The sequence below is a fragment of the Hyperolius riggenbachi genome, chromosome 1 (genome assembly GCF_040937935.1).
Source record: "Hyperolius riggenbachi isolate aHypRig1 chromosome 1, aHypRig1.pri, whole genome shotgun sequence".
NCBI classification, from domain to species: Eukaryota; Metazoa; Chordata; class Amphibia; order Anura; family Hyperoliidae; genus Hyperolius; species Hyperolius riggenbachi.
Genome location: NC_090646.1, coordinates 581,193,192 through 581,206,818, shown reverse-complemented (window position 1 = coordinate 581,206,818; position 13,627 = coordinate 581,193,192). Strand labels below are relative to the sequence as shown.

Genomic DNA, 13,627 nt, shown 5'->3' with positions numbered 1-13,627 from the left:
CATAGTGCGGTCCAGCTGCTGCTGCAGTGCTGAGGTTTGATGGAGGTGGATTCAATTGTGCAGGCAGGACATGTTATAGTTGTTATTTTTTCAGTTTTATTTTCTGTTAGGCAGGGAACACGCTTAAGATGGCTGCGTATTTTTTTTCCCGGGGTTGCATCGTACTACGATTATGTTTTTGTTTACTTTACTGTGCATGATTTTTTGTGTTTTCATGCAATTTTTACAGTACGGTAATAGAATAAGACAGTATGCAGAAGAAAGTGGAAGGTTGTCCAATTTTTGTTGAAATGAAAAAACAGACTGTGGATGTATGTAAAAAAATCCCGATTCTCAAATGGCCCAAAAATCCAGATTCTCAAATGGCCCATTACATTTAATTGCATTTAAGGTAGCCTCCATAGAAGTGTAGCAGTGCACGAAATGGCCATCAGGCATCTTTACCCAGCACCCACCATCATCTACTGTGCCTCCTCTCATGAATTTGGTATGCTCATCACATATTACGTTGATGCTTGTTTGTTTGCACCAATGATGTTCACCTATTGCTAATAAATGAAGTAAATACAGCAGTGCCAGCTTTCCTCTTCCTCTGTATACAAGTATTACATTTAATTACTTGTTCCTTCTTAGTGCATAAGGTACCTTAAAAATGCACTTAATAATGATTTATGCTCATAGCAGTTTTTCTAAGCACTTTACGCTTTCTACGTTTCCTGTGTCCATCACGTCCATGGTTTGGGAAGTATTTAAAAATTACTTTATACATGAGATGGAAAATAAGTAAGGAGATAATTTAGAAAAAGTTTTAGATAAGCTTCATGACATCAACTCCAGGGTTTGATAGATCCAGGTTTGCTGCATCAGTATGGTAACCAACAGCCCCAAGGAACCGCAGTGCATCCGGTCCTATCGTTAATGGTTGGCATGAAGACAGAAAAATATCTAATGTGGCTAAAATTGTATTATTTCAGTATTTTAAATTATTTTTATACACTTCAAAAAGAGCTGCGGTCATATTCCAGATTACCTCCAAAAAGAGATACAATAAGAAACCTTAGAAATGTTTAAAATGTATTTTTTATTTAATTTATTTATTATATTTATAAAGTGCTATACTAAATACTCTTTTCACCTTCTTTTTTTAAGTTCTTTTTCAATTGCAGAGTGCAAAAGCTATTTTAAACAGAGGATGAAAAAAATCTCCTAGGAAAAAACTTAAGGGGGCCATACACTAGCCGACCAACCAACCAATCGACCATCCAATTCGATTACTATATTCGAATTGGATGAAAATTGGTGCTGCCAAGTGCATGCCCGACCAACAAAGCAACCAATTTCGGCACAGAAATTGGCCGCATGGTCGATCGCACATGCTGGTAAATTTAGGGCCACAGTTGGTTGGTTGGGTGCGCGGCGGTACGGCGGCTGAATTGCGAAAGAACGACGAGACGATGAAACCACCGCCGCAATGTATAAATGTATATAGTGCATTTATACATTACCTATCCGCCTCCATGCGGTTTCCGTCCATCTCGCCAGGTTCCGCATACACGCCGGCGGCGCTATGTCTGACGTCACGAAGGTGCATAGCTTCTGACGTCTGACGCTATGTGACGCTAGCGTGTATATGACTTACCGGCAAGATGGACAGATGGACCCGGCGAGCTGCTACAGGACAGGTAATGTATACATGCACTACACACATTTATACATTTTGGGGGCAGCGGCGGCGTGGACGCGGCGGCTCAGCCAATTCCCTGATGATTTCATGCTGAAATCGGACGGGAATCGGCCTGTAGTGTATGGGCAGATTCGACTAGAGACAAATTTATCTCTAATCAGATTCGATTAGAGATAAATTTGTCTCTTGGTCGAATCTGCCCATATTCGTTCTAATGTATGGGCACCTTTAAGAGAAAAAGTGAATTGGATCAGGCCCATATGCTCAATACTGTTTAAAGAAAAAAATCTCTTCACCACTTCAGCCCACAGTGTTGTTCACTTTATGCATCCGAGCAACTTTCACCTCCCATTCATTCGCCATTAACTTTATCAATACTTATCTTGTTTTTTCCGCCACCATTTAGGCTTTCTTTGGGTGGTACATTTTGCTAAGAATTATTTTATTCTAAATCCATTTTAACAGGAAGATTAAGAAAGAAATGGAAAAAAAATCATTATTTCTCAGTTTTTGGCCATTATAGTTTGAAATTAATACATGCTACCGTAATTAAAACCCATGTATTTTATTTGCCCATTTGTCCCGGTGTAACGGTTGTGGAATTATCTCTGTGGTCAGCGCACAACTGCAGAAACCCTCCACAAGCGCTTGGATAAGGGAACCCAGCTTTGGTGCAAATGCACCTGTAGATAGGAATTCCAACCGGCAGATGGAGTTGTGGAGTACAGAGGAAAGCGATCTCTGTACAACCACAGATGCCAGATGGAGATTGCACGAAGTGAAGCAATATAGGGCAAGATAGCCACTCGAGAGAGAGTAAGCACAGAAACAGAATGTATGTATGTCCACCAATCTAGTCGCCACCCGGCGACGGTTGACATACAACAAGCGAAGACCAAAGTGAGAAAGCAATCGCAAGAATGGCGATTGCTAACAGAGATACAAGACTGAGTAAAGACAGAACCAATTAGCAAACTGCAATCCATATATTAATTAATATAATTAAAAAAAATATATATTAACATACTCTCTTGACATGCATATTTAAAAAGTTCAGACCCTTAGGTAACTATTTATGTTGCTTTTTTTTTTTTGTTAAAAATTGTATTTGGGTAATTTTTGGTGTGGGAGGTAAACAGGTAATTTTAAATGTAATATAATGTATTTATTTATTAAAAAATGTATGTGGGTGTAGTTTTCCTATTTGGGCACAAGATGGCCACAGTCAAAAAGTCCTGGAAGCAAACAATCTCGCTTCCAGGAACTAGAATGAGGATGGGAAACTTTTTTTTACTCAGAAAGACCGCGGCCTCTGATAAGAGGCTGTCGGTTTTTCTGCGGGGGACTTAGATCAATGAATGGGAACTATATTCCCATTCATTGATCGTGGGGCTAACGGCAGGCAGTGGGAGCCTCAGGAGGCAGCAACTGCACAGTCTATCTGGATGAACATATTCGTCCAGATAGGCTTAATTGGTTAAACCACGTGTTGCACTCCAGTGGGACGTGCTACCACCAGGTAAAGGAGATCACAATCTCCTCTTATGTGCTTACACTCAGAATCAGAATCTGTTTATTTCACCGACTCACCGACTGGATGCTTGCCACTTTGCATGTAATAAACCTTTAGTGGTCCTAGCGTCAATGAAGCCACATCAGGCAACGATATTTAAACTTAAAACTTTAAACACTCCACAAAGTGGGACCTTAGAATATGCTCCCGCCGCGGACAGTCAGCACATTGCCGATCTGTTACTCATACTCACACTTTCGTATACAGCTCGATCGCCAGCATACCTCCAAATTATTTTTATAGAACTTACTAAGAAAACCACTTTGCATGTTCCTTCCAGGGATCATCATCTTCCTCCCAGTTCCCCAGACATCCTCCACAGGAGAAGCACTGCACCGTGTCTCTGATTCCTGGATTATTTCATATTGGAAAAAGAAATAAAATCTTTTATACTGTACATATATAATTTCACAAATTGCTGGGAAAAAGTCCATGCAGGCATTAGGAGAAGAAGAAAATTACCTGTAAAGAAAAATCCAGCTTGTGCCAGAGCAGATGGTTCCACCAAAGCATAGACAGGCCAGTGGGAGAAAGACTTCATCCTGCTTTGCTCTTCATCCATAGCTTCCATATGGTCTGCCTGAGACTCATTCGTAGGTTTCACACGAATATCATACTTTGATATATTACCAGTATCACAACCTTTAACAAACTCACAGTTGGGGTTGAATTTTCTGTGCTGATCCATAGGTGTCAAGCTGAAGGGCTGCCTGCAGAGTACCAGTCCACAGCAGAAACACTGGCAGCTGTTCTGCAGACCTGTATGGAAGAATCCAGCTGATGCCATCTCTTTTAGAGACCAGCAGGACAATGGATCCATAGCCATGAGACTCTTCAGCCTTTTCAGTTCACTTCTCATGGAGTAGTTGGGTCCTCTGGGCAGCTGTTCTCTTATTTTCCTATGCTTTTCTTCAGCTCGGTGGAAAGATTTGCTAACATCTATGTGCTTCATATGTGGTGGCAAAGGGATGTTACAAGATGAGTCAGAGAACTCAAATATATTGATCAGATCCATAATTTAAGGATTTAGGAAGTTATTTCAACCACTTGAGTGATAGCTAAAACGTTAATGTTTCCACACATAGATTATGCACAAAAGATATCTGCAAGATAACAAAGGGCAAAAAGTCATAAGCTCAGTGACAGTATTAACTTTTCCTTTGAACTGTGAGTAAATGTAAGCTTTGGCACGTGGTGGTTTAAATGGCAATGTAATGAGCACTCCTACTGATCACTGAGTACCACTCTGCTGCTGGTGTTGAAGAATTCACTGAGCTAAATTGCTAAGTATACACTTGATGGTTAAAATGGACCTGAACTCAGAACTTCCTCTTTGCTTTAAAAAATATGCAACAGCATAATTACCATTTCTTTGTTACAGCTGATACAAGCCCTGCAATAAATCTGCAGTATGTCTACATCCTGCTTTCATGGAAGCAGACATAGGGTTAACATCCTGTGTTTACAAATTAGCTGCTCTGCTATGGCAGAGGAGATTCCTGAGCTGACACAGCTGAAGAGATCAAATAACAACTTGTGATTAGTCACAAATGAGGGGGGATTACACAGGATAAACTGTCTAAATACATACAGTGCACATTTCTCTATGTTTTCCTTCTGTCGTGTGCAAGAGTTCAGGTCAACTTTAAGTAGCAGCACAGAACCACTTGGTTGCAAAACTCCTACATGCAACATTCAGGCATTCATCTTCCATTTTAAAACAAACAAACAAAAAAGCTAAAGATTTTAGTACAACATCAAATAACTTTAATGTGGCCACTAACAATACAATTTGCTGAACGATCGATTACAAACAATTCTACGTATGAACGATTGTAAATGATCGTTTGGGACGTTAATGGACAAAAATCAGATTAATTAAATTGATCCGAATTTTGGTTCGATCCCATTCAATCTGATCAGATTGATCAGGAGATTTTTGTCCATTAGTGGTCCCAAATGATCATTTACGGTACGTTCAGAAAATTGTATAGTTAGTAGTCACCTTCAGAAAGATAGCTGGCTATCAAAGAGAGTATAATTTCGACGTGTTTATAAATATTTGCATACCAAAGTTTATTTGCAAACACATAGGGCTCTACTCAGAAAACTTCTCATAAATGACTTTTCCAGGTGCCTCCATGGCAGCATTACTTGGGTTAGGCCCCGCCCCTAACGCTCAGGACAATTTAACTATAAAACTGACAGTCACCATAGTTTCCGTAATCTTTTTGTTTCTTATAAGACTGATGGGCTCTTTATATTTTATTTTTTTTCCATTCAGGTTTACCCCTTTCCTGGATGATGTCACTACCTTTGTTCTCCTTAATGGGGAATTGTTAGTGAACTCGATAGCCTGTACCAAGTAGAAGTGGTAGTGGCCTTTCAATAAGGTGTGACACTTCTGGGGTCAAGAGACGTTCCATATCTATATTTTGTACTGTATCTTTTTTCTTTTACCTTTCATTTTCTTGAATTGTTCAGCATGGTCTGGCAGGCTGACGTGGGCTGGCAGGCTGGTTGGGTCTGGTGGAATGGCGTGGTCTAGCATGGTCTGACAGGCTGGCGTGGTGTCTTTGGAAGAGGACTCTTCCCTTTGGGCTCTCAACTTCACCTCGCACCTTCACAAAAGTGTTGCAAGCCTCCATCGTGATATTAAGAAAACTGGGGGTAAGAATCTATCATTATTTGGATGACATCCTGATACTGGCACAGTCGAATGTGTTGCTGGAAGAGCACAGAGACCTATCCTTGAAACTCCTTCAAAAGATGGGCTGGATCATAAACTGGGAAAAAAGCCAGTTGATTCCGACAAGATTGATGATTTATCTGGGAGCACAGTTCGATACTCAGAACCATTCAGTGGCATTGACACAAGAGAAGATATCAAAGATAACTTATAGGACAAGAGCAGTACTTCACTTGTCACACCTCTCAGCAAAGGAATGTTTACAGCTGATAGGCATTTATTCTTCTGCAATACCGATGTTAAGATGAAGCCATTGGCATCTTCGACATTTTCAACTAAACTTCCTTATACACTGGAACACGTCATCCTATCATCAGAGAATAAAGATTCCACTAGCAGTAAAAAGCTCTCTTCTTTGGTGGATGGAAGTAAAGAACTTAGTCCAGTGTCGTTCACTTCTTCCTCAACAATGGATAGTAATTACAAAGGATGCCAGCAGCATTGGTTGGGGAGCCCATCTCAAAGACTGGTCTGTACAGGCTCTATGGTCGGTCAAGAAGGAACTTCCTCCTGCAAATATTCTGGAACTCCGCGCTATCAAGTTAGCCCTTCTGGCTTTTGTTCACCGGATCCGGGGGAATCCAGTTTGGATTCAGTCAGACAACAGAGCGGCAGTGTCCTATATTCAAAGGCAAGGAGGAACTCACAGTGCCTCGATGATGTCGGAGTTGGAGCCACTGATGTCTTGGGCAGAGAAGAACATTTATGATCTTCACGCTTCATACATTCCATGGGTACAGAATGTGAAAGCAGATCGGTTGTTCAGGAACTTCCTGGACAACAACGAGAGGGAGTTGAAACATCCAGTGTTCAATCATCTGTTAGAGATTTGGGGAAATCCTCTGATGGATCTCTTTGCATCACAATCAAACAGGAAAGTCAAGAGCTTCTTTTCAAGGTTCCCTTGCAAGGAGGCGGCAGAGACGGACGCATTACTTCATCCATGGCCGAGGGGTCTGCTGTACGCCTTCCCTCCAGTGCCTCTAATCTACAAATTTCTGTTGCAGTTGAAACAAGAATCAGCAACAGTGATATCGATTATCCCATATTGGCCAAAGAGGATCTGGTTTCCTCTTTTACTCCAACTGAGTCAAGGCCATTCACGTTACCGAACAAGCAGGACCTCTTACACCAGGGATGAATGCTTCATCCATGTCCTCACAAACTACATCTGACAGCTTGGCTGTTGAAGGGAGAAGGTTGAGAACTAAAGGGTGTTCAGAAGCAGTTATCCAGACTCTGTTAAAGTCTAGAAAAGTCTCAACAAATTCCTCTTACTCCAGATTATGGGAAAAGTTTTCTCAATTTGCTTCATCAGCGTAGTTTGATCCAATCAATCCATCAGTGGTGAACATACTTGCTTTCCTACAAGGAGGTCTGGACATGGGACTGAGTCAGCAACCACTGGTGTAAGAAAAGAGAAATTCTGATACAACAATTTCTGAAAGCAATGTTATAATTAAAGCCTCCTAAAAAATTGTTCTTTCCTAAGTAGGACTTATCGATAGTCTTGGATTACTTGTCAGCAGCTCCATTTGTGCCTTTGTCAGAAATCTCATCGTGGAATATTATCTTCAAGACAGTCTTTCTTGTGGCAGTAACCTCGGCAACAAGAGTGTCGGAGATTCATGCCTTAAATGCAAAAAGTACTCATCTGACTATATTTGATGATCGAGTTGTACTCAGACCGATGACTCATTTTCTGCCAAAAGTTGTGACAACTTTTCACATTGCTCCTGAATGGATGTTACACTTTCTGCCACCAGTGGTAGAGTCATAAGTTCCTAATCCATTGGACATGGTGGCTCTGCTGTGGTCATATCTCGATATAACCAATCCATTCAGAAAAATGGATCATCTTTTTGTCCTACCAGCTGGTCCGAGGAAAGGACAACCTGCTACTGCAAGAACCATTGCATCTTGGATTAAAAAGGTAATTCTAAAAACGTATAGCGCTAAAGGGCTTAATTTGCCCGATGTTCCTACAGCTCATTCTACGAGGGGAGTCGCCTCTTCCTGGGCGTCAGTTGCAGGGGTCTCTGCCGCCATGATCTGTAATGCAGCAAGTTGGTCCTCACGACACACCTTTATAGACCACTACAGAGTTGACCCGACTGTACTCTCCTCAGTGATGTTTGGAAAATCTGTTTTGAGTTCTGCTTCTACTATTGTGTGAATAAAATTTTGTTTCCCTCCCTTGCAAATTGTGGCGAGTTATTACCCAATTAGTATGCTGCCATGGAGGCACCTGGAAAACAGGAAAATTGCATACTCACCTAAAGGTAATTTTCCTTTCCTGGTGCTACTCCATGGCAGCATAATACAATACTATACAATAACATTTCTATAGCGCTTTTCTCCCATAGGACTCAAAGCGCTTAGGCTCTCTCAGATTCAGTAATTAGTAGGATGAAGTATTCACACAACAAAAGTTATATTTCTGCAAATGCCAGACTGAACAGGTGGGTTTTCAGTCTGGATTTAAACACGTCCAGGGATGGGGCTGTCCTGATCTGTTGAGGTAAGGAGTTCCAAAACGTAGGGGCAGCATGACAGAAGGCTCTGGGACCAAAAGTTTCCAAGTGGACTCTGGGTATGACTAGATTATTAGAACCTGTGGATCTGAGAATGCGGGGATTGCTACGCAGCTGTAACATATCTTTCATGTATCTAGGGCCTAGATTATTCAGGGATTTAAATGTCAGTAGGCCGATCTTGAATAGGACCCTCCATTCTATAGGTAGCCAGTGAAGGGAATGCAGGACTGGCGTTATGTGGCAGTGACGGGGTTGGTTGGTTAGCAGTCTGGCGGCAGTATTCTGTATCAGCTGTAGGCGGTACAAGACTTTTTTTGGAAGGCCAGTGTAGAGAGCATTGCAGTAGTCCAGTCGGGATGTGATGAAGGCGTGGACTAAGGTTGGCAGATCTTCTGGGGGTATGAGGTGCTTGATTTTTGCAATGTTCTTCAGGTGAAAATAGGATGATTTCACCACAGCAGAGATTTGAGTTCTGAAGTTTAAATCCCCATCAATTAGAACTCCCAGGCTACGCACATGATCAGAGCTGCGTAGATCCGTGCCTCCTATTCCCAGTGGTAAAGACTGCAAGTTAAGTTGTTTTGTTATCATGCTCTGCCCTCCAATCAGAAGGACTTCAGTTTTGTCTGCATTTAGTTTCAGCCAGTTGTCATTCATCCATTGCTGTAGTTCACGTAAGCAGACGTTTATAGTTAGAGTTGGGTCTGTCACACCAGGCTTGAAGGAAAGATATAGTTGGGTGTCGTCTGCATAGCAGTGGTATGTCAGGCCATGTTTTTGGATTAGTTTTCCCAACGGTAGCATGTAAATCGTGAAAAGCAGGTGAGAGAGGATTGAGCCCTGGGGCACCCCATACTTAAGTGTTACAGGGGTGGACAGGAAGGGCCCCATAGACACTTTGTGGGTTCTGCCACTCAAGAAGGATTGGAACCACTAAAGTACTATGCCATCAATGCTGCAGTATTCCTGTAGCCTGTTTATCAAGATGTCATGGTCAACTGTGTCAAAGGCTGCAGAAAGGTCTAGCAGTATGAGGATCGAGCACTCTCCTCTGTCTCTTGCAATGAGTAGGTGGTTGCATATTTGGATGAGGGCAGTTTCAGTGCTGTGGTGTTTCCTGAAGCCAGACTGTAATGGGTCATAACTGTTATTTTGTAGGATTCTGGCTTCTAGCTGGAGGTATACAGCTTTTTCAATTAGCTTGCCCAGAAAGGGGAGGTTAGAGACAGGTCTGTAGCTGGTCATTGCATCTGGGTCCAGGGAGGGTTTTTTGAGGAGAGGCCTGATGATTGCTTCCTTCAGTAAAGCAGGAAATATCCCTGATTGTAAGGAACAGTTAACAATTTTGAGGAATACCGGTACGAACAGGTCGGGGCAGTTCAACATGAACTGTGTTGGGCCAGGATCCAGGTCACAGGTAGTTAAGCGGACGTGAAGGAGGATGCTTGATGTGACTTCTTCATCAATTTCTTTGAAGTTTGACCAAGGTGTTACGTTGTCTCTGCTAATGGTCTTCGGCGCTATATTAGGCTCAGATGCTGTAAGTTGGATGGCGGACCTTATAGCGGAGACTTTGTCTGTGAAGAAATGGGCAAATTGGTCACAGAGGTCCTTTGAAGACTCGATATTAAGTTTTTGACATGCTGGGTTGCAGAGTTTTTTCACTGTGCGGAACAGTTGGGCTGGTTTGTTAACTGCATTTGCAATCTCTTGTGATAGAAAGGATGATTTTTTTTCCTGTGATTACCTTTTGGTAGCTCTTCAAGTGGAAGATTAAGGCATGTTTGTCTTCTGGGGACTGAGATTTGCGCCACAGCCTCTCAAGTTTTCGGCCTTGTCTTTTCAGCTCTTTTAAAGCGTTATCAAACCACTGTGCATAATGGGGTGGAGTAAGCTATTTGGTGCGCAGAGGAGCAATGGTCTCAAAGGTGGAGGACACACATTTGTTGTATTTAAACACCAGAGTATCAGGGTCCAAGCTGGAGTCAGTCAATTCATCAAAGCTAAGGTTATCTCGGATATGTTGAGGTGTTATTCCTTTTAAGCGGCGATATTTTATTTGATTCTTGACCTGGTGTTTGACGGCTGGTATTGAGAGGAAGAAGTGGATAGTGTGATGGTCTGACAAGACAACAGGATTAATTTCCACATTGGCTATTGACAGCCCAGTATGGAATATAAGGCCCAGAGTGTGACCTTTCCTGTGAGTAGCAGAGCTGATTGATTGGAGGAAGCCCAGTTCATGTAAGGCACGAGGTAGCTCTTTTCCAAATTGTGAAGAGGAGTCGTCCACCCATGTATTGAAATCTCCAAGAACAATCCATCTGGAGTGTTCCAGTGTTAGGTTGCATAGGAGGTCTACAAGTTCCTCAAGGAAGTCTGAGTATTTTTCTGGTGGGCGGTAGATCAGCAATATGTTAATGTTTTCCTCAGCTGAAAGTTGCACCCCCAAGCATTCAAACGAGTTGGTAGGACCTACAGTAAGTGGTCTGATTTTCAAAGCTGATCTAAAGCAAAGTGCAACCCCTCCTCCCCTGCGTTCTTTCCTGTTGCAGTATATCACGGAATAGTTTGTTGGCACAGCTGCCTCCAGGGTGGGGCCAACAGGTTCAGAAAGCCAGGTTTCAGTCAGGCAGGCCAGATCAGAAGACTCTATTAGATCATGTATGATTGCTTTTTTGTTGTTTATTGATCTGACGTTGCAGAGGACAGCCTTGATGGGGCTACCCTGGGAGCTGAGGTCTGAGATTGAGGACTCCAGGAGGGAACAGTCTCCAGATGTGTGGCTGTCATCTCTGCTGGATTGTGCTGGAGCTATTAGGGTTGTTGGCTGGGTGTACTCTGTAGATTTTGTCACAGGGTTATTTTGGTTCTGCCGTGAATAACGTCTTTTCCCACGTCCCCTGTATCCTCTCTTTGTCTTTCTGTAGATTCCAACAGACTTAAGTAGAATTATTGTTGATTTGTCAATTGGATATATATTTCTTGGTTGGTATACAGCTAGAAGTGTCTGTGCTGAATATTGATGTTTACACATTAGGGTGGACAAGAGACAGCTCACGGCTCCTGCTAAGAAAGGCCCTATTTTAAGTCAAGGTGTGAACTTTCACAGCTGTGGCTGGTATCCTGCAGAGATCAAAGGGTCTGTATAGACTGAATTGTCCTTACACAGAGATGTATGGATGGACAGCATGGATTTGAAAACACAGTCCTTTGTTTAGGAGTTTGAAGATATAATATATAATATATGTAGAAATATATAGTCTATTGAGCATAGATGCTGTAGATAATCGATGAAAGTTACTCACAGGATGGGAGACGGCAGGCACAAAGAGGCAGAAAGTCTTTAAGGTCTCAGGTCAATTCCAAGGAAGGTGTGCAGTGTCCAGCAGTGTGTGATACCAAGGAAGATCCAATCCAGCTTAAATCTTTGCCATCCCAAGTAATCCAGGTGTTCTGAAAGGTTATAGGTGTTGCTGGAGAAGTGATACATTAGAATCCACTGAAATTTCGGTCCAGTCTTTCCATTAAGAGGTTTAAAGTAGCAGAAATGAGATGTAATGTCTGGAGCAGCCTTAGAGAGCAGCAGCACCAGTCTGGGCACGCTCAATAATCATAAGCATAAGCATTCCCTCCCAGGATTATCCTTCGGGAGGACGCTATTTAATTTAAGATTACGGAACCTATGGTGACGGTCAGTTTTATAGTTAAATTGTCCTGAGGGTTAGGGGCGGGTCCTAACCCAATTAGTATGCTGCCATGGAGTAGCACCAGGAAAGGAAAATTACCTTTAGGTGAGTATACAATTTTCCTGTTATTTATCACCTAATTGATAAAAATAACCTTTCAGCACATTTACAAGTGAAATAATCAAAGTAAGCTGTTCCTGATTAACTTCATTTCAACATTACTTTTCTTACCTCAATTATATATTTTTTTGCACTTTAGAAGCTTAAAGTGAACCGAGAGGGTTAATAATTAGGAGTGTGTTTTCAAAGCATGGCTTTGAAAACACACTCCTAATTATTCACCCTCTTTGCTGATGAAAGGCATGGTTTACCTCTTGGTAATTAGCTTAATAAAACAATTAGAGGTTCCTGAACTTTCTGCGGATGGGGACAGTCGGCAGGTCTGCTCAAACAGGCCAATTTAACAACTTTGAATGTAAAATACAAGGTAAAATTAAAGTTTATTTTAATAATGAAACAGATAGTCGGCATACATTTTTCATGTGCTATAGAAATGTCCTGAGTGAAAAAAAGGTGCTCGGTTCACTTTAAAATGTAACAGATAAGGGGAAAACAGGAAAACAGGTGAAAAAGCTTTGTGAATCATGCCCATAAAGAGAACTCATCAATGGTTTAAATTCACATAAGATAAGACTTTGCCTTTATTCTTTCTCAACTCACGTAGGCAATTCACTTTTTCTCCTAACTTTTCTCCTCTGAGATAATTTTCATCTTCTGTTCAACCACTTCAAGATCACAGTTTTTTTCCCTTAAAAAAACAAAACAATTTTTCACATTTGAGCGCTCCTCCCATTCATTTAGCTTTAACTTTATTGTTACTTATCACACTGAAATGATCTACAGTATATATTGTTTTTTTCGCCACAAATTAGGCTTTCTAGGAATTAGGAATAATACGTTTTCAGCCATTATAATTTAAAAATAAAATGTGCTTCGATACATAAAACCCAAATGTTTTATTTGCCCATTTGTCCCGGTTATTACAACATTTAAATTGTGTCCCAAGTACAATGTATGATGATAATATTTTATCTGGAAATAAAGGAGCATTTTTCCGTTTAGGGATTTTTAATACTATTTCACTTATTACAGGACTTTTTTTTTTGTGCAAAATTAAAAGTTATATACTCTCATGACATACGTATTAGAAAAATCCCTAATGTAACTATTAATGTATATCTTTTTTTAAATTATGTAATTTTTTTCATTTTTTTTTTAACAAGTGTTTTATTTCTGTAACTGTGGGGCAGGGCTGGAAGGGGTTAAAAGTAATAACATAACAAACTTTTTGACCACAAGAAGGTGCTACTGAGACCATGTTTCTTTTAACCATTT

General features: G+C 41.2%; 1 protein-coding gene across 1 annotated transcript in view; it reads right to left on the bottom strand.

Annotated features, from left to right (window-relative positions):
* Positions 1–4,272, bottom strand: part of LOC137538766 (baculoviral IAP repeat-containing protein 1-like) — a 91,393-nt gene extending 87,121 nt beyond the window's left edge. Inside the window, exons 1-2 of the mRNA XM_068261116.1 lie at positions 3,720–4,272; positions 3,508–3,607 (exon numbers count right to left, since the gene is read on the bottom strand). Of these exons, the coding sequence (XP_068117217.1) occupies positions 3,508–3,607; positions 3,720–4,272 (653 nt within the window). The remainder of the gene's footprint in view (positions 1–3,507; positions 3,608–3,719) is intronic.
* Between the last annotated feature and the right edge of the window lie 9,355 nt (positions 4,273–13,627).